Genomic DNA, 24,598 nt, shown 5'->3' on the forward strand with positions numbered 1-24,598 from the left:
ACACACACCCCGATCCTGTACCAGGAGTAACACACACACACAGACACACACACACCGATCCTGTACCAGGAGTCACACACACACACACACACCGATCCTGTACCAGGAGTCACACACACACACACAACGATCCTGTACCAGGAGTCACACACACACACACACCGATCCTGTACCAAGAGTCACACACACACACACACACACACACACACCTATCCTGTACCAAGAGTCACACACACACACCGATCCTGTACCAAGAGTCACACACACACACACACACACACCGATCCTGTACCAGGAGTCACACACACACACACACCGATCCTGCACCAAGAGTCACACACACACCGATCCTGTACCAAGAGTCACACAAACACACCGATAATGTACCAAGAGTCACACACACACCGATCCTGTACCAAGAGTCACACACACACCGATCCTGTACCAAGAGTCACACACACACCGATCCTGTACCAAGAGTCACACACACACCGATCCTGTACCAAGAGTCACACACACACCGATCCTGTACCAAGAGTCACACACACACACACACACACACACACACCGATCCTGTACCAAGAGTCACACACACACACACACACCGATCCTGTACCAAGAGTCACACACACCGATCCTGTACCAAGAGTCACACACACACACACACACACACCGATCCTGTACCAGGAGTCACACACACACACACCGATCCTGTACCAGGAGTCACACACACACACCGATCCTGTACCAGGAGTCACACACACACACACACACCGATCCTGTACCAAGAGTCACACACACCGATCCTGTACCAAGAGTCACACACACACACACACACACCAATCCTGTACCAGGAGTCACACACACACACACCGATCCTGTACCAGGAGTCACACACACACACCGATCCTGTACCAGGAGTCACACACACACACACACACACACCGATCCTGTACCAGGAGTCACACACACACACACACACCGATCCTGTACCAGGAGTCACACACACACACACCGATCCTGTACCAGGAGTCACACACACACACACCGATCCTGTACCAGGAGTCACACACACACACACCGATCCTGTACCAGGAGTCACACACACACACACCGATCCTGTACCAAGAGTCACACACACCGATCCTGTACCAAGAGTCACACACACACCGATCCTGTACCAGGAGTCACACACACACACACACACACACACACACAGATCCTGTACCAGGAGTCACACACACACACACACACACACACACCGATCCTGTACCAGGAGTCACACACACACACACACACACACACACACAGATCCTGTACCAGGAGTCACACACACACACACCTATCCTGTACCAGGAGTCACACACACATACCTATCCTGTACCAGGAGTCACACACACATACCGATCCTGTACCAAGAGTCACACACACATACCGATCCTGTACCAAGAGTCACACACACCGATCCTGTACCAAGAGTCACACACACATACCGATCCTGTACCAAGAGTCACACACACATACTGATCCTGTACCAAGAGTCACACACATCGATCCTGTACCAAGAGTCACACACACCGATCCTGTACCAAGAGTCACACACACCGATCCTGTACCAAGAGTCACACACACACACACCGATCCTGTACCAAGAGTCACACACACACACACCAATCCTGTACCAAGAGTCACACACACACACATCGATCCTGTACCAAGAGTCACACACACACACATCGATCCTGTACCAAGAGTCACACACACACACACACCGATCCTGTACCAAGAGTCACACACACACACACACCGATCCTGTACCAAGAGTCACACACACACACACAGATCCTGTACCAAGAGTCACACACACACCGATGCTGTATCAAGAGTCTCACACACACACACACACACCGATCCTGTACCAAGAGTCACACACACACCGATGCTGTACCAAGAGTCACACACACACACACCGATCCTGTACCAAGAGTCACACACACACCGATCCTGTACCAAGAGTCACACACACACACACACCGATCATGTACCAAGAGTCACACACACACACACACACACACACACACCGATCCTGTACCAAGAGTCACACACACACACACACACCGATCCTGTACCAAGAGTCACACACACACACACCCCGAACCTGTACCAGGAGTCACACACACACACCGATCCTGTACCAGGAGTCACACACACACACACACACCGATCCTGTACCAGGAGTCACACACACACACACACACCGATCCTGTACCAGGAGTCACACACATACACACACCGATCCTGTACCAGGAGTCACACACACACACACACACACACACACACACACACACACACACCTATCCTGTACCAGGAGTCACACACACATACCGATCCTGTACCAGGAGTCACACACACACACACACCGATCCTGTACCAGGAGTCACACACACACACACACACACACACACACACACACACAGATCCTGTACCAGGAGTCACACACACACCGATCCTGTACCAGGAGTCACACACACACACAAACACCGATCCTGTACCAGGAGTCACACACACACACACACCGATCCTGTACCAGGAGCCACACACACACACACCGATCCTGTACCAGGAGCCACACACACACACACACACCGATCCTGTACCAAGAGTCACACACACACACACCGATCCTGTACCAGGAGTCACACACACCGATTCTGTACCAGGAGTCACACACACACACACCGATCCTGTAACAGGAGTCTCTCTCACACACACACACCAATCCTGTACCAGGAGTCACACACACACCGATCCTGTACCAGGAGTCACACACACACCGATCCTGTACCAGGAGTCACACACACACACACACCGATCCTGTACCAGGAGTCACACACACACACACACACCGATCCTGTACCAGGAGTCACACACACACCGATCCTGTACCAGGAGTCACACACACACACACACACACACACACACACACACACACACACACACACACACACACACACACACAGATCCTGTACCACGAGTCACACACACACACACACACCGATCCTGTACCAGGAGTCACACACACACAAACACCGATCCTGTACCAGGAGTCACACACACCGATCCTGTACCAGGAGTCACACACACACCGATCCTGTACCAGGAGTCACACACACACCGATCCTGTACCAAGTCACACACTCACACTGATCCAGTACCAGGAGTCACACACACACACACCGATACTGTACCAGGAGTCACACACACACCGATCCTGTACCAGGAGCCACACACACACACACACACCGATCCTGTACCAAGAGTCACACACACACACCGATCCTGTACCAGGAGTCACACACACCGATCCTGTACAAGGAGTCACACACACCGATCCTGTACCAGGAGTCACACACACCGATCCTGTACCAGGAGTCACACACACCGATCCTGTACCAGGAGTCACACACACACACCGATCCTGTACCAGGAGTCACACACACACACCGATCCTGTACCAGGAGTCACACACACACACCGATCCTGTACCAGGAGTCACACACACACCGATCCTGTACCAGGAGTCACACACACACCGATCCTGTACCAGGAGTCACACACACACCGATCCTGTACCAGGAGTCACACACACACACCGATCCTGTACCAGGAGTCACACACACACACCGATCCTGTACCAGGAGTCACACACACACCGATCCTGTACCAGGAGTCACACACACACCGATCCTGTACCAGGAGTCACACACACACCGATCCTGTACCAAGAGTCACACACACACACACACACACACACACACACACACACACACCCCGATCCTGTACCAGGAGTCACACACACACACCCCGATCCTGTACCAGGAGTCACACACACACACCCCGATCCTGTACCAGGAGTCACACACACCGATCCTGTACCAGGAGTCACACACACCGATCCTGTACCAGGAGTCTCACACACACACACACCGATCCTGTACCAGGAGTCACACACACACACACACACACACACCGATCCTGTACCAGGAGTCACACACACACAGCGATCCTGTACCAGGAGTCACACACACACACACCGATCCTGTACCAGGAGTCACACACACCGATCCTGTACCAGGAGTCACACACACCGATCCTGTACCAGGAGTCACACACACCGATCCTGTACCAGGAGTCACACACACCGATCCTGTACCAGGAGTCACACACACCGATCCTGTACCAGGAGTCTCACACACACACACACCGATCCTGTACCAGGAGTCACACACACACACACACACACACACCGATCCTGTACCAGGAGTCACACACACACACCGATCCTGTACCAGGAGTCACACACACACACCGATCCTGTACCAGGAGTCACACACACACACCGATCCTGTACCAGGAGTCACACACACCGATCCTGTACCAGGAGTCACACACACACACACACCGATCCTGTACCAGGAGTCACACACACCGATCCTGTACCAGGAGTCACACACACACACACACCGATCCTGTACCAGGAGTCACACACACACACACACACACACACACCGATCCTGTACCAGGAGTCACACACACACACACACACACACACCGATCCTGTACCAGGAGTCACACACACACACACCCCGATCCTGTACCAGGAGTCACACAGACACACCCACCGATCCTGCACCAGGAGTCACACAGACACACCCACCGATCCTGTACCAGGAGTCACACAGACACACCCACCGATCCTGTACCAGGAGTCACACAGACACACCCACCGATCCTGTACCAGGAGTCACACAGACACACCCACCGATCCTGTACCAGGAGTCACACAGACACACCCACCGATCCTGTACCAGGAGTCACACAGACACACCCACCGATCCTGTACCAGGAGTCACACAGACACACCCACCGATCCTGTACCAGGAGTCACACAGACACACCCACCGATCCTGTACCAGGAGTCACACAGACACACCCACCGATCCTGTACCAGGAGTCACACAGACACACCCACCGATCCTGTACCAGGAGTCACACAGACACACCCACCGATCCTGTACCAGGAGTCACACAGACACACCCACCGATCCTGTACCAGGAGTCACACAGACACACCCACCGATCCTGTACCAGGAGTCACACAGACACACCCACCGATCCTGTACCAGGAGTCACACAGACACACACCGATCCTGTACCAGGAGTCACACAGACACACACCGATCCTGTACCAGGAGTCACACACACACACACCGATCCTGTACCAGGAGTCACACACACACACCGATCCTGTACCAGGAGTCACACACACACACCGATCCTGTACCAGGAGTCACACACACACACCGATCCTGTACATGGTGTCAAACACACACACCGATCCTGTACCAGGTGTCACACACACACACACCGATCCTGTACCAGGAGTCACACACACACACCGATCCTGTACCAGGAGTCACACACACACACACACCGATCCTGTACCAGGAGTCACACACACACACACACCGATCCTGTACCAGGAGTCACACACACACACACACCGATCCTGTACCAGGAGTCACACACACACACACACCGATCCTGTACCAGGAGTCACACACACACACACCGATCCTGTACCAGGAGTCACACACACACACACCGATCCTGTACCAGGAGTCACACACACACACACCGATCCTGTACCAGGAGTCACACACACACACACCGATCCTGTACCAGGAGTCACACACACACACACCGATCCTGTACCAGGAGTCACACACACACACACCGATCCTGTACCAGGAGTCACACACACACCGATCCTGTACCAGGAGTCCCACCACACACACACACACACACCGATCCTGTACCAGGAGTCACACACACACACACCGATCCTGTACCAGGAGTCACACACACACACCGATCCTGTACCAGGAGTCACACACACCGATCCTGTACCAGGAGTCCACACACACACACACACCGATCCTGTACCAGGAGTCACACACACACACACACACCGATCCTGAACCAGGAGTCACACACACACACACACCGATCCTGTACCAGGAGTCACAGACACACCGATCCTGTACCAGGAGTCACAGACACACACACACCGATCCTGTACCAGGAGTCACACACTCACACACACACACACCGATCCTGTACCAGGAGTCACACACTCACACACACACACACCGATCCTGTACCAGGAGTCACACACTCACACACACACACACCGATCCTGTACCAGGAGTCACACACACACACACAAACCGATCCTGTACCAGGATTCACACACACACACACACACACACCGATCCTGTACCAGGAGTCACACACACCCACCCACCGATCCTGTACCAGGAGTCACACACACCCACCCACCGATCCTGTACCAGGAGTCACACACACCCACCCACCGATCCTGTACCAGGAGTCACACACACCCACCCACCGATCCTGTACCAGGAGTCACACACACCCACCCACCGATCCTGTACCAGGAGTCACACAGACACACACCGATCCTGTACCAGGAGTCACACAGACACACACCGATCCTGTACCAGGAGTCACACAGACACACACCGATCCTGTACCAGGAGTCACACAGACAGACACCGATCCTGTACCAGGCGTCACACAGACACACACCGATGCTGTACCAGGCGTCACACAAACACACACACCGATGCTGTACCAGGCGTCACACAAACACACACACCGATCCTGTACCAGGAGTCACACACACACACACACCGATCCTGTACCAGGAGTCACACACACACCGATCCTGTACCAGGAGTCACACACACACCGATCCTGTACCAGGAGTAACACACACACACCGATCCTGTACCAGGAGTCACACACACACACACACCGATCCTGTACCAGGAGTCACACACACACACACACCGATCCTGTACCAGGAGTCACACACACACCACACACCGATCCTGTACCAGGAGTCACACACACACCGATCCTGTACCAGGAGTCACACACACACCGATCCTGTACCAGGAGTCACACACACACACACACCGATCCTGTACCAGGAGTCACACACACACACACCACCGATCCTGTACCAGGAGTCACACACACACACACACACCGATCCTGTACCAGGAGTCACACACACACACACACCGATCCTGTACCAGGAGTCACACACACACACACACACACCGATCCTGTACCAGGAGTCACACACACACACACACACCGATCCTGTACCAGGAGTCACACACACACACACCGATCCTGTACCAGGAGTCACACACACACACACCGATCCTGTACCAGGAGTCACACACACACACACACACACCGATCCTGTACCAGGAGTCACACACACACACACACACCGATCCTGTACCAGGAGTCACACACACACACACACACACCGATCCTGTACCAGGAGTCACACACACACACACACACGATCCTGTACCAGGAGTCACACACACACACACACCGATCCTGTACCAGGAGTCACACACACACACACACCGATCCTGTACCAGGAGTCACACACACACCGATCCTGTACCAGGAGTCACACACACACACACACACACCGATCCTGTACCAGGAGTCACACACACACACACACACACACCGATCCTGTACCAGGAGTCACACACACACACACACACACCGATCCTGTACCAGGAGTCACACACACACACACACACCGATCCTGTACCAGGAGTCACACACACACACACACCGATCCTGTACCAGGAGTCACACACACACACACCGATCCTGTACCAGGAGTCACACACACACACACCGATCCTGTACCAGGAGTCCACACACACACACACACACACCGATCCTGTACCAGGAGTCACACACACACACACACACACACCGATCCTGTACCAGGAGTCACACACACACACACACACCGATCCTGTACCAGGAGTCACACACACACACACACCGATCCTGTACCAGGAGTCACACACACACACACACAACCGATCCTGTACCAGGAGTCACACACACACACACACACACACACCGATCCTGTACCAGGAGTCACACACACACCGATCCTGTACCAGGAGTCACACACACACACACAGATCCTGTACCAGGAGTCACACACACACACACAGATCCTGTACCAGGAGTCACACACACACACACAGATCCTGTACCAGGAGTCACACACACACACACAGATCCTGTACCAGGAGTCACACACACACACACAGATCCTGTACCAGGAGTCACACACACACACACACACACCGATCCTGTACCAGGAGTCACACACACACCACCGATCCTGTACCAGGAGTCACACACACACAGATCCTGTACCAGGAGTCACACACACACAGATCCTGTACCAGGAGTCACACACACACACACACACACACACACACCGATCCTGTACCAGGAGTCACACACACACACACACACCGATCCTGTACCAGGAGTCACACACACACACACACACACACCGATCCTGTACCAAGAGTCACACACACACACACACACACACACACACCGATCCTGTACCAGGAGTCCACACACACACACACACACACACACCGATCCTGTACCAAGAGTCACACACACACACACACACCGATCCTGTACCAAGAGTGACACACACACACACACACACCGATCCTGTACCAGGAGTCACACACACACACCGATCCTGTACCAGGAGTCACACACACACACACCGATCCTGTACCAGGAGTCACACACACACACACCGATCCTGTACCAGGAGTCACACGACACCGATCCTGTACCAGGAGTCACACACACACCCGATCCTGTACCAGGAGTCACACACACACCGATCCTGTACCAGGAGTCACACCACACACACACACCGATCCTGTACCAGGAGTCACACACACACCCCGATCCTGTACCAGGAGTCACACAGACACACCCACCGATCCTGTACCAGGAGTCACACAGACACACCCACCGATCCTGTACCAGGAGTCACACAGACACACCCACCGATCCTGTACCAGGAGTCACACAGACACACCCACCGATCCTGTACCAGGAGTCACACAGACACACCCACCGATCCTGTACCAGGAGTCACACAGACACACCCACCGATCCTGTACCAGGAGTCACACAGACACACCCACCGATCCTGTACCAGGAGTCACACAGACACACCCACCGATCCTGTACCAGGAGTCACACAGACACACCCACCGATCCTGTACCAGGAGTCACACAGACACACCCACCGATCCTGTACCAGGAGTCACACAGACACACCCACCGATCCTGTACCAGGAGTCACACAGACACACCCACCGATCCTGTACCAGGAGTCACACAGACACACCCACCGATCCTGTACCAGGAGTCACACAGACACACCCACCGATCCTGTACCAGGAGTCACACAGACACACCCACCGATCCTGTACCAGGAGTCACACAGACACACCCACCGATCCTGTACCAGGAGTCACACAGACACACCACCGATCCTGTACCAGGAGTCACACAGACACACCCACCGATCCTGTACCAGGAGTCACACAGACACACCCACCGATCCTGTACCAGGAGTCACACACACACCACACACACACACACACACCGATCCTGTACCAGGAGTCACACACACACACACACACCGATCCTGTACCAGGAGTCACACACACACACACCGATCCTGTACCAGGAGTCACACACACACACACACCGATCCTGTACCAGGAGTCACACACACACACACACCGATCCTGTACCAGGAGTCACACACACACCGATCCTGTACCAGGAGTCACACACACACACCGATCCTGTACCAGGAGTCACACACACACCCCGATCCTGTACCAGGAGTCACACACACACCGATCCTGTACCAGGAGTCACACACACACCGATCCTGTACCAGGAGTCACACACACACCGATCCTGTACCAGGAGTCACACACACACCGATCCTGTACCAGGAGTCACACACACACACCGATCCTGTACCAGGAGTCACACACACACACACACCGATCCTGTACCAGGAGTCACACACACACACACACCGATCCTGTACCAGGAGTCACACACACACACACACCGATCCTGTACCAGGAGTCACACACACACACACACCGATCCTGTACCAGGAGTCACACACACACACACACACCGATCCTGTACCAGGAGTCACACACACACACACACACACACACCGATCCTGTACCAGGAGTCACACACACACACCGATCCTGTACCAGGAGTCACACACACACACACACACACCGATCCTGTACCAGGAGTCACACACACACACACACACCGATCCTGTACCAGGAGTCACACACACACACGATCCTGTACCAGGAGTCACACACACACACACACACACACACACACACACACCGATCCTGTACCAGGAGTCACACACACACACACACCGATCCTGTACCAGGAGTCACACACACACACACACACACACAAACCGATCCTGTACCAGGAGTCACACACACACACACACACACACACAAACCGATCCTGTACCAGGAGTCACACACACACACACACACAAACCGATCCTGTACCAGGAGTCACACACACCCACCCACCGATCCTGTACCAGGAGTCACACACACCCACCCACCGATCCTGTACCAGGAGTCACACACACCCACCCACCGATCCTGTACCAGGAGTCACACACACCCACCCACCGATCCTGTACCAGGAGTCACACACACCCACCCACCGATCCTGTACCAGGAGTCACACACACCCACCCACCGATCCTGTACCAGGAGTCACACACACACCACCGATCCTGTACCAGGAGTCACACACACACCACCGATCCTGTACCAGGAGTCACACACACACCCACCGATCCTGTACCAGGAGTCACACACACACCCACCGATCCTGTACCAGGAGTCACACACACACACACCGATCCTGTACCAGGAGTCACACACACACACACCGATCCTGTACCAGGAGTCACACACACACACCGATCCTGTACCAGGAGTCACACAGACACACACCGATCCTGTACCAGGCGTCACACAGACACCGATCCTGTACCAGGCGTCACACAGACACCGATCCTGTACCAGGCGTCACACAGACACCGATCCTGTACCAGGCGTCACACAGACACCGATCCTGTACCAGGCGTCACACACACACAGACACCGATCCTGTACCAGGCGTCACACACACACACACACCGATCCTGTACCAGGCGTCACACACACACACACACACCGATCCTGTACCAGGAGTCACACACACACACACACACCGATCCTGTACCAGGAGTCACACACACACACACCGATCCTGTACCAGGAGTCCACACACACACACCGATCCTGTACCAGGAGTCACACACACACACACACACCAATCCTGTACCAGGAGTCCACACACACACACACACACACACACACCGATCCTGTACCAGGAGTCACACACACACACACCGATCCTGTACCAGGAGTCACACACACACACACCGATCCTGTACCAGGAGTCACACACACACACACACACCGATCCTGTACCAGGAGTCACACACACCGATCCTGTACCAGGAGTCACTCACACACCGATCCTGTACCAGGAGTCACACACACACCGATCCTGTACCAGGAGTCACACACACACACACACACACACACACCGATCCTGTACCAGGAGTCACACACACACACACCGATCCTGTACCAGGAGTCACACACACACACACACACCGATCCTGTACCAGGAGTCACACACACACCCATCCTGTACCAGGAGTCACACACACACACCGATCCTGTACCAGGAGTCCACACACACACACACACACCGATCCTGTACCAGGAGTCACACACACACACACCACCGATCCTGTACCAGGAGTCACACACACACACACACCGATCCTGTACCAGGAGTCACACACACACACACCGATCCTGTACCAGGAGTCACACACACACACCACCGATCCTGTACCAGGAGTCACACACACACACCACACACACACACACACACCGATCCTGTACCAGGAGTCACACACACACACACCGATCCTGTACCAGGAGTCACACACACACACACACACACACCAATCCTGTACCAGGAGTCACACACACACACACACCGATCCTGTACCAGGAGTCACACACACACACCGATCCTGTACCAGGAGTCACACACACACACACACACCGATCTTGTACCAGGAGTCACACACACACCACACACACACACACACACACACCGATCTTGTACCAGGAGTCACACACACACCGATCCTGTACCAGGAGTCACACACACACACACACCGATCCTGTACCAGGAGTCACACACACACACACACACCGATCCTGTACCAGGAGTCCACACCACACACACACACACACACACCGATCCTGTACCAGGAGTCACACACACACACACACACACACACACACACACACACCGATCCTGTACCAGGAGTCTCACACACACACACACACACCGATCCTGTACCAGGAGTCACACACACACACACCGATCCTGTACCAGGAGTCTCACACACACACACACACACACACACCACCGATCCTGTACCAGGAGTCACACACACACACACACACACACACCGATCCTGTACCAGGAGTCACACACACACACACCGATCCTGTACCAGGAGTCACACACACACACCGATCCTGTACCAGGAGTCACACACACACACACACCGATCCTGTACCAGGAGTCACACACACACACACCGATCCTGTACCAGGAGTCACACACACACACCGATCCTGTACCAGGAGTCACACACACACCGATCCTGTACCAGGAGTCACACACACACCGATCCTGTACCAGGAGTCACACACACACCGATCCTGTACCAGGAGTCACACACACACCGATCCTGTACCAGGAGTCACACACACACCGATCCTGTACCAGGAGTCACACACACACCGATCCTGTACCAGGAGTCACACACACACACCGATCCTGTACCAGGAGTCACACACACACCGATCCTGTACCAGGAGTCACACACACACACACACACACACACACCGATCCTGTACCAGGAGTCACACACACACACACCGATCCTGTACCAGGAGTCACACACACACACACACACACACCAATCCTGTACCAGGAGTCACACACACACACACACCGATCCTGTACCAGGAGTCACACACACACACACCGATCCTGTACCAGGAGTCACACACACACCGATCCTGTACCAGGAGTCACACACACACACACACACCGATCCTGTACCAGGAGTCACACACACACACACACACCGATCCTGTACCAGGAGTCACACACACACACACACCGATCCTGTACCAGGAGTCACACACACACACACACACACACCGATCCTGTACCAGGAGTCACACACACACACACACCGATCCTGTACCAGGAGTCACACACACACCACACCACCACACACACACCGATCCTGTACCAGGAGCTCACACACACACACACACCGATCCTGTACCAGGAGTCACACACACACACACCGATCCTGTACCAGGAGTCACACACACACACACACACCGATCCTGTACCAGGAGTCCCCCCACACACACACACACACACCGATCCTGTACCAGGAGTCACACACACACACCGATCCTGTACCAGGAGTCACACACACACACCGATCCTGTACCAGGAGTCACACACACACACACACACACACACACACACACACACCGATCCTGTACCAGGAGTCACACACACACACACACACACACACACACACCGATCCTGTACCAGGAGTCACACACACACACACACACACACACACACACACCACACACACACACCGATCCTGTACCAGGAGTCACACACACACCACCGACCACGAGTCACACACACACACACCGATCCTGTACCAGGAGTCACACACACACACACACACACACACACACACACACCGATCCTGTACCAGGAGTCACACACACACACACACCGATCCTGTACCAGGAGTCACACACACACACCGATCCTGTACCAGGAGTCACACACACACACCGATCCTGTACCAGGAGTCACACACACACACACACGATCCTGTACCAGGAGTCACACACACACACCGATCCTGTACCAGGAGTCACACACACACACAGATCCTGTACCAGGAGTCACACACACACACACACACCGATCCTGTACCAGGAATCACACACACACACACACACCGATCCTGTACCAGGAATCACACACACACACACACACACACACCGATCCTGTACCAGGAATCACACACACACACACACACCGATCCTGTACCAGGAGTCACACACACACACACACCGATCCTGTACCAGGAGTCACACACACACACACACACCACTGTACCAGGAGTCACACACACACACACCGATCCTGTACCAGGAGTCACACACACACACACACACACACACCGATCCTGTACCAGGAGTCACACACACACACACACACCGATCCTGTACCAGGAGTCACACACACACACCGATCCTGTACCAGGAGTCACACACACACACACCGATCCTGTACCAGGAGTCACACACACACACACACCGATCCTGTACCAGGAGTCACACACACACACACACCGATCCTGTACCAGGAGTCACACACACACACACACCGATCCTGTACCAGGAGTCACACACACACACACACACCGATCCTGTACCAGGAGTCACACACACACACACACCGATCCTGTACCAGGAGTCACACACACACACACACCGATCCTGTACCAGGAGTCACACACACACACACACCGATCCTGTACCAGGAGTCACACACACACACACACCGATCCTGTACCAGGAGTCACACACACACACACACCGATCCTGTACCAGGAGTCACACACACACACACACCGATCCTGTACCAGGAGTCACACACACACACACACCGATCCTGTACCAGGAGTCACACACACACACACACCGATCCTGTACCAGGAGTCCACACACACACACACACCGATCCTGTACCAGGAGTCACACACACACACACACACCGATCCTGTACCAGGAGTCACACACACACACACACACCGATCCTGTACCAGGAGTCACACACACACACACACACCGATCCTGTACCAGGAGTCACACACACACACACACCGATCCTGTACCAGGAGTCACACACACACACACACCGATCCTGTACCAGGAGTCACACACACACACACACCGATCCTGTACCAGGAGTCACACACACACACACACACACACACACACACACACACACACACACACACACACACACACACACACACACACACACACACACACACACACACACACCGATCCTGTACCAGGAGTCACACACACACACACACACACCGATCCTGTACCAGGAGTCACACACACAGATCTTGTACCAGGAGTCACACACACACACACACACACACACACACACACACACCGATCCTGTACCAGGAGTCACACACACACACACACACACTGATCGTGTACCAGGAGTCACACACACAGATCTTGTACCAGGAGTCACACACACACACACACACACACACACACACACACACACACACACACTGATCCTGTACCAGGAGTCACACACACACACACACACACACACTGATCCTGTACCAGGAGTCACACACACCGGTCTTGTAGTGGTCTGTGACATGTTTAAAACATGAACGTAAACCTCAATTGAAGGCCAGTAAAGTATTCAGATATGGCCTTATCAATGACATTAAACAGAAGGGAAATATGTACTGTATATGGACATCCCACTGTATAACTGCACAGACGCAGACTGCAGAAAAAAAAAAGCAAGTTAAACTGCACACGGGTATGCCAGAATAGTGATGGACTAACTAAATCATTAAAACTAGCCACCCACTCTGCCATCTGTGCAGTAGAACTATAATTGCCTCTTTGTCCAGGTACAACGTTTTTTTTACTTGGTGAAACACAGCGACGTTGGTCAAAATCTCCATAGGAGAGCAGCTAGTGCCACCGTACATCACCTTCACCCTCTTTTTAAATATGTACGAGAAGAGCAAGTTCACCGGCAGTGTAGTTTTAGCAGATAAACACAGCAGTTGTTTTTTTTTTTCTTCCCCCCAACACCAGATTTTGTGAAACATGTTCTGCAGCCCTTCCTATTGGATGAATGGCACTAGCATGGCCACATCGAAAATGCTGCTTTGTCCAGCACTGACGAAGGCATCAGGCTGAAACATATGCTCCTTTGTGTTTTACTTGTAGCGCCCCTGTGACCATTTGTATTCTTCCTATCACGGATTCAATAGGTAGATTATTTTTGCATCTCTGCCTCATTGGGGTTATTCCTTTTCATGGTACGAGTACCTTTTGAACTCTATACATTTATTCTTCGACACGCCGACCATCCTTTCTTTTACGCCTGAGCGCAAACCCTAATTTTTTTAATTTTTAATTTTACCTTTATTTAAGCAGGTAGGCCAGTTGAGAACAAGTTCTCATTTACAACTGCGACCTGGCCAAGATAAAGCAAAGCGGTGCGACAAAAAAAAAAACAGAGTTACACATGGGATAAACAAACGTACCGTCAATAACACAATAGAAAATATGTATGCAGTGTGTGCAAATGAAGTAAGGAGGTAAGGCAATAAATAGGCCATAGTGGTGAAGTAATTACAATTTAGCAATTGACACTGGAGTGATAGATGTGCAGATGAGGATATGCAAGTATAAATACTGGTGTGCAAAAGAGCAGGAAAAAACTAATATGGGGATGAGGTAGGTAGTTGGTTGGATGGGCTATTTACAGATGGGCTGTGTACAGCTGCAGTGACAGTAAGCTGCTCTGACAGCCGATGCTTGAAGTTAGTGAGGGAGATAAGTCTACAACTTCAGTGATTTTTGCAATTCGTTCCAGTCATTGGCAGCAGAGAACTGGAAGGAAAGGCGGCCAAAGGTGGTGTTGGCTTTGGGGATGACCAGTGAGATATACCTGCTGGAGCGCGTGCTACGGGTGGGTGTTGCTATGGTGACCAGTGAGCTGAGATAAGGCGGAGCTTTACCTAGCAAAGACTTATAGATGACCTGGAGCCAGTGGGTTTGGCGACAAATATGTAGCGAGGACCAGCCAACGAGAGCATACAGGTCGCAATGGTGGGTAGTATATGGGGCTTTGGTGACAAAACAGATGGCACTGTGATCGACTGCATCCAATTTGCTGAGTAGAGTGTTGGAGGCTATTTTGTAAATGACATCACCGAAGTCAAGGATCGGTAGGATAGTCAGTTTTACGAGGGTATGTTTGGCAGCATGAGCGAAGGAGGCTTTGTTGCGAAATAGGAAGCTGATTCTAGATTTAATTTTGGATTAGAGATGCTTAATATGAGTCTGGAAGGAGAGTTTACAGTCTAGCCAGACACCTAGGTATTTATAGTTGTCCACAAGTCAGAACCGTCCAGAGTAGCGATGCTTGCCGGGCAGGCGGGTGCGGGCAGGTGGATCAAAGAATCACCCGCAGCAAGAGCGACATCATTGATATATACAGAGCAAAGAGTCGGCCCGAGAATTGAACCCTGCGGCACCCCCATAGAGACTGCCAGAGATCCGGAAAACAGGCCCTCCGATTTGACCCCCTGAACTCTATCTGAGAAGTAGTTAGTGGACCAGGCGAGGCAGTCATTAGAGAAACCAAGGCTGTTGAGCCTGCCTATAAGAATATGGTGATTGACAGAGTCGAAAGCCTTGGCCAGGTCAATGAAGACGGCTGCACAGTACTGTTTTTTATCGATGGTGGTTTTTTAATCGATACTGGCTTTCTACATTGGTAATATCAAACAGCTGGTGTTTTAGTATAAATAAAAGCCATTTATTGTCTAGGGCATATATTTAAGCAATAAGGTCTGAGGGTGTGTGGTATATGGGCAATATACCACGGCAAAGGGATGTTCTTACGTACGACGCAATGCAGAGCGCCTGCCTTCAGCCCTTAGCCGTGGGACATTGGCAATACACCAAAAACCCCTGAGGTGCATTAGTGCTATTATAAACTGGTTACCAATGTAATTAGAGCAGTAAAAATAAATGGTTTTGTCCTACCTGCGGTATATGGTCTGATATACCATGGCCTTCAGCCAATCAGCATTCAGGGCTCGATCCACCCAGTTTATAAAAAGAAATAGGTCTATTAATGCTTTACTTTATAACACATTGCTCCACAAGAACTACAGGGCTCTACAATATGACGTCTGTAAATCTCACTAACTCTATTCCCAATTCCCCATCTCTCATGTCTTGTTAAGTCATGAATCCAGATTGCTCAAGTGGTTAGTGATGTTTAGTGCTCTCCAGTTTTTTTTCCCTTGTAAAAGTGAAAATCAATTTAGCTGGTTTGCTTCACTGAAGTGGCCGCTCCACAATATTTCAGGCTACTCCCAGGCTGCCCTTTCCTTGACCTGTGACCTTACAGCCTCGGACCACATGCACACACACAGACTTCAGACGGACCACCCTGCTCAGGGCCCTCCCCAGCGGCTGAACCCAGACAGGGAGGGAAGCCATGGGCTGACACAGGGGAGCAGTCCAGGGCTGGATGGTGGAGGAAGGAGGGCAGTGTGTTGTGTTGGGGCTGGTTTTCTCCAACAGAGCAGACTGTTCAGAGGCAGCCATGTGCTCCATTGGATTCCTCTGGGGGAGAGGAATGGCAGCTCTCTAGAGCTTGGTGCTGTTTGTCTTCATTACCCATAAGCCTTACATCTCAGGGTCTCACACACGCGCCCGGGGGGATCCAATGGCGAGCGCACGCACACACACACACACACACACACACACACTTCCCGTCCCTCTCTGTGTTTACCCTAGCCTTATTCAACCTCTATGGGACAGCAAAACCGGAGTGACGGCCAACATTACTAATGATCTCAATTACCACAGGCAATTATCTGCAAAAGCTGGTGTGCATGACGTGTGTGAGTGTTTAGACTGGAGTGAGGCGATACACGGCGGGGGCGGGTTCAGAAAGACATGTGCCATGATGCCGCTAGTGCAAAGGTGATAAAATGAGACTGGGTGTCACTATCCCAGCGCCTAACTAGCTGTGTGCAGTGGAAAAAACATGTTATTGGCTGCCTCTGTGGACAAAGCCGGCAAACTCGGACTGCATTCTAAAATGGGTGTGAAACAGTCTCCTCTGCAAAGCAGCTGGGGTCTACTCCTCATCTCTCTCCCTTTACTCTCTCTCCCTCTCTCTCTCTCTCTCCCCCTTTACTCACTTTCACTCAGTCTCCATCTACCTTGCTTCTATCGCTCTCTCTCGGTCTCGAGCAGGCACACATGCACAGATAATACCGCGGCTACATACTGCTACAGCAACACACTGCAGCAGGTAGGCAGGCATACACCACTGCAGCCATTTCTCTTATGACCTTAGGATGAAACGCAACCGAGGCAGTGACTCAGATGAATCCTACTTCCTCTGTTCACGTGAACAAGAAAGCATATTGTACCCGATAAAAGGTTCTTTGAAACACTCCTTCCTACCCAGCTGTCAAAAGACAAGCCAAGGAGCACAACACTACAGTAGGTCTAGATCTTGTCACATACATTCAATACAAGGCCTTCATTCATTCATTCATTCATATAGACATTCACGTTTTTTTTTGCCACCTTTGCTCGTATCAAGCCTCCTGCCACATTGTTGGCTAAACACAGCAAGACAGGTTTACCTCCGTATTCACCATATTTGCTGCCATTTGTTTATTGATGTCGTCTGGGTGAGCCCCTCTCCCAGCCTGTGGGCATATCACCCTGATGACCCCGCCGTGCCTCCCGCCTTGCCTCCCCCCTAGAGCACGGCGGAACTAGGCGCTCAGTTGGAACAGAATGAGACTTGCCTGTGAGACAGCTAGTATTTATACAGAGTGCGAGAGACACACAGCCTTCCTCTTAGCAGCCAATCACTCGTCCTGGCACAACACAAGGAAGACAGCGATGCCGCTGTTGGGAAGAACTAGGAGAAGAGATTCAAGGAAGTTCAACCGCTGATAGACAGACGGCCACACACACAGAGAGACAAGAGAATACGCAAACACCAACGCACAAAGAGATTGTTATGTCACACTTATCAAAGGGGACCAACATTCTTGTGCGGGAACATAGAATTCTGAAGCTTTGCCAGAATGTGAGAACTCAGCTACACGATGAATCAAGAACAGAAATCACATCTCGACAAAATCCAACACACACCATCTCATTGCTTATCTATGTTCCAGCCAAACACTCAGCAACATGCCAGTATTGCCCCTACTCTGACAGACAGTTAGGCCATGGCTCAGTACTCACTGCTTTGGACATGAACAGTGCTGGTGGAGTTGGAGTTCCCCAGAAGGTTCTCTGCCACACACGTGTAATTCCCAGAATCCTCCAGCTTGGCTCTGCTGATCTGGACCCTGGAGTTCTTCCTGTGGCAGAGGGGACACAAACAGCTTAGTCGGGGGAACCAAAATGACATGGAAACATAACCCGTGGCTGGGGACAGAGATATAGAAAGACAAAACAACAGGGATAGAGGCACCTAGCCTAGCAACAGGAACAGGGCGTCTCCGTACAAGCCAGATTTGAGTGGGATAGAAGCCAGTTAGATGCAGTTACTTTCAGCAGGGTAGAATCTGACAGTTATCAAGTGTGTTATAAAAGGGATCCTTGGTTTTATGATGCCTGCTCCCTGTACCAGAAATAAGCACTCACACACCCTCAAAGTGAAGTGATTGTTAAAATACATAGCTGAGAGAAGCTATAGGACACAGGAGTAATGTAGGCGATAGGAACGTAAAGATTTGCGATATGGAACACGGTGTGTGGAACCTATTCATCAACCCAGTAACCAACTTTGATTTTAAAAAGCCCCCCTTAGTCTTGAAAACACTTCTATGCCACAAAGTATACTTTGTTATTTCACTAATTAAGGAATTTGCTCATAACCCCCTAGCATAGCACATTATCATCTCATAAATAAAATGTTGAAGTCTCTACGTTGATGTTTCACTTTCTAAAATGCTTTTCATCCCATCAGCTGGTAAAAGCATTAGGAGAAAACTACTGAAGGAGAAATTACTGCCACGCCGCGACTTGTGACATTTATCTGTTTTGTTAATAGTACCACATGCTAAATGTGTTAGGAGCTTCAAGAGATTGTAGATGTACTCACTGGCTGGACTTTATTTTGACCTCTCTGCTTTTCTTGAGCTCACTGCCATCTTTGAACCATTTGTAGGTAGGGCTGGGGTTCCCTGTAGCCTCACATTTGACCATGAGCCTGCTTCCCTCGTCCACCATCAGTGGGTTCCTCATTCGCTTTAACTTTGGGGCAATAGCTAGAAAAGAGACAGAAAAATAGTTAAAATTATACATTTTGCTACTGATTGGTGTTCACTATGGAAATGGGTTTAAGACGTGAGAGAGAGAGAGAGAAACAGAAATACAGAGACACAGAAAGACAAAAAAAGGCACAAAGACAAACATGTCAGGTCACCAAGTGCTCAGCCATCCATCAACACTCTCGTATGGCCAGATGAGGTCACCAGAGCCACTGCCAGCTAAGCCTCTCTCATACCGTTAGACAAAGTCAGTATCGGTGACAAACAGAATACATTTTACATCGTCTTCAATCAAAGAGGAGCTAGTTTCAAGCATTCACAACGGAACCAAAACACACCAAAAAAAAGCTATTTGGAATGATTTGCTCCAACGAACACAACAATAAATAACTTAAACTAATAACAGGACAGGGATGAACTGTTCCCAGCAGGCTCTCAGAATTTCACAATTGCTCTCAGAAAAAAAAATGCAAGAACCAACAACTGGTGCTAAGGCCTCTACGACCATTAAACCATGATCTATTTCTTTCTCTCATCTATATTGTGACATTTTTGTAAGCGATAGATTGACAGAAACAGTATTACCTAAGATGTAGCTCGATGTGCACTCATGGAGGAGATGCCGCTAAAGTTCCACTATACACAAGGGGGGATAAAGTATAACACTTTCACACACACACACACGTTTGTTAACTACCTTTTATCAGGACAGAATAACCATTTTACTACCAATTATAACAACCAAGTACTTATCTTATGTCCATCTCAGCATAGACAGAAGTAGTTCTGTTAGCTACCTTCTACCACTGGGATGACCTCTGTTCTCCACTGAGCTAAAGCAACCAACTTTGATTTAAAAAGGCTAGGGGGTAACGAAGCCGAGTTAGCTGATGAACGCACAACACGTCCATCAAACGTCCAGGGTTAAACCATAGATCACATTGTCACGGCCTGTCATTTAGTGACCAGAGACTATTACAGGAGTGCAGCAAGACCGATGCTTGGAGAGTTAGTTAGCTAGTGGCATTTCCATCTAAAAAAAAAAAGACCAGTTCAAATAGGATGTCAAATGAAAGCTAAGAGTTGATATTTAAAAAAAATAAAATAAAAAAAAGCCATATATACATTTGAAGCATTTTCCATCCTAAAAATGTCTTAAAAAATAAAGACCCCTGCCAACTAATATCAACACATTTATTTTGGGAGAAATGCTTTTCCCTTCTATAAGTTTTAGAAACATTGCCTTGTGCCTTCAAATTCCGTTACCAAAAACCCACATCTCTTTAAGATATTTTCTCATTTAATTTTCCTCATGAGGATATTGAAAGTTCACAGAAGTAACAAGTAAAGGTAGGCCTATCAATTAGTTAGTGTTTTTGCTGATATCAAGTTTATGAATTACTAAGTAATTAAAACACGTAATTCTGTTACCAAATCTGTAACGGAATTAGAAATAGTAGTTACAAACCACAGTTGGGCCACCTACAGTCCTCCCTTCCACTGGCATACTGTTTTATTTCTGAAAACAGTCTGGACAAACCCTCACTCTCCCTCTTCTCTCTCGACAGTTAATGTCACCTCTCCTGGCTCTTTCTGACACCTACAACCCACCCTCTTTCCATTTACTCTAACAAGCAACCTTACCCACTGAGTACCGACCGACACTAGATATCCATTGAAAAAGTAGTTGAGATTTGGTTCAAAAGTAGTTGAAATTTGGTAATTCCGCCCTGGCCGGACCAAATCTTAACCAATCATAGAGGTCTATGTTTCAGAACTTTTGACAGTACAGTAGAGAACAGTACATAGAGCACAAGTCCAAACTTCTGAAACATAGGCGTCTATGAATGGGTAAGATTTGTTGTGGTCCAGACCAAACAAATGTGGTCGTGTTTGGGGGCAGAGCTCAATACAATAATAGCCAATGTGTAGAATAATACCCAAATATGCAAAAGAAGGATATTGCATATTTCTACCTTTGTGTACCTATTCAGGATACATCACCACGAACAGAATGATATTCATTTCTATAATTATGCATTTCTATATAGGACAGATCAGGGACCCATGATGTAATTCCTTTAACGTAATTCAGTTACCGGACGTAAATCCACTAGTTCAATAAGCAAAATATTTTTTCTTTTCTTTTTTTCCCCCAAACTCAAGGTGTCATGTCATAGCTGACACCTCCGTTCTTTCTGCTGACATCTTTGAATCTTAATTCGGAGGAGATATTTAACTTTGGAGTTTTGGGAAAATGTGGCCGCAAAATAACTGAGGGAGATTTTACCGTCATTCTGTTGCCAAACTTTGCATCTGCACTGTTCTTCCAGTAAATGTGTTTGCGTAAAATGTTCAGTGTAAATTGTTCAAAGTAGTCCTTGTGCATAGGGTTGTATGGTTTGTTCAACTTTGAAATCAACAGTTTTTGATTGGCATGCATTTTAAAGTCAAAAATCTGAGTCAAAGCGTAATTCCGTTACCATGGAATTACCCCAAGCTAGACAACAGGGTCAGCCCAGCTCTGGGAGGATGGATGGATGGATGGATGGATGGATGGGTAGAGGGAGGGAGGGAGGATGGGCTGTACAGTTGGCCGTGTTCTCCCTCCCTATGGTCTCTGGCCTGCTCTGCTGTCACAGCTGACAGCTGCACTCATGTTAGCTGAGGACTGGGATTGCCCCAGGGTACAGAGGAGAGAGGTGAACAGGGGTGAAGGGGAGGGGCTTCACAAGGTGAGGTTGCGGTCTTTCTCATTCCCTCTCGCTCATTCTCCCACCTCTTTCAGACACATTATCACAGTAAGTCATCATGAAGTGCCTCAATCTCTGACTCTTGTGGGGGGGGGGGGGGGGGATTGGAGCACAATTGGAGGTCTACTTAGAGCCAGTTGGAGCTACATTATGTTTAACAGGGCATCTATCATGGTGCAGCTAGGTACAGTGAGGGAAAAAAGTATTTGATCCCCTGCTGATTTTGTACGTTTGCCCACTGACAAAGAAATGATCAGTCTATAATTTTAATGGTAGGTTTATTTGAACAGTGAGAGACAGAATAACAACAAAAAAATACAGAAAAACGCATGTCAAAAATGTTATAAAATGACTTGCATTTTAAATGTGGGAAATAAAGTATTTGACCCCTCTGCAAAACATGACTTAGTACTTGGTGGCAAAACCCTTGTTGGCAATCACA

The 24,598-nt window shown here is 50.4% G+C and overlaps 1 protein-coding gene across 4 annotated transcripts in view; it reads right to left on the reverse strand.

The window, feature by feature from the left end:
• The window catches only part of LOC106602814 (pro-neuregulin-2, membrane-bound isoform), a 164,466-nt gene that overhangs the window by 76,238 nt on the left and 63,630 nt on the right, over positions 1-24,598 (reverse strand). For all 4 annotated transcript variants that reach the window (XR_014392144.1, XM_045716902.2, XM_045716903.2 and 1 more), the window contains exons 2-3: positions 21,235-21,400; positions 20,370-20,488 (exon numbers count right to left, since the gene is read on the reverse strand). Coding sequence is in view for 3 of the 4 variants with exons in the window: in XM_045716902.2 (XP_045572858.1) it covers positions 20,370-20,488; positions 21,235-21,400 (285 nt within the window). In the remaining variant the exon portion in view is untranslated. The remainder of the gene's footprint in view (positions 1-20,369; positions 20,489-21,234; positions 21,401-24,598) is intronic.

Source organism: Salmo salar, chromosome 04 (genome assembly GCF_965601325.2).
Source record: "Salmo salar chromosome 04, fSalSal1, whole genome shotgun sequence".
NCBI lineage: Eukaryota > Metazoa > Chordata > Actinopteri > Salmoniformes > Salmonidae > Salmo > Salmo salar.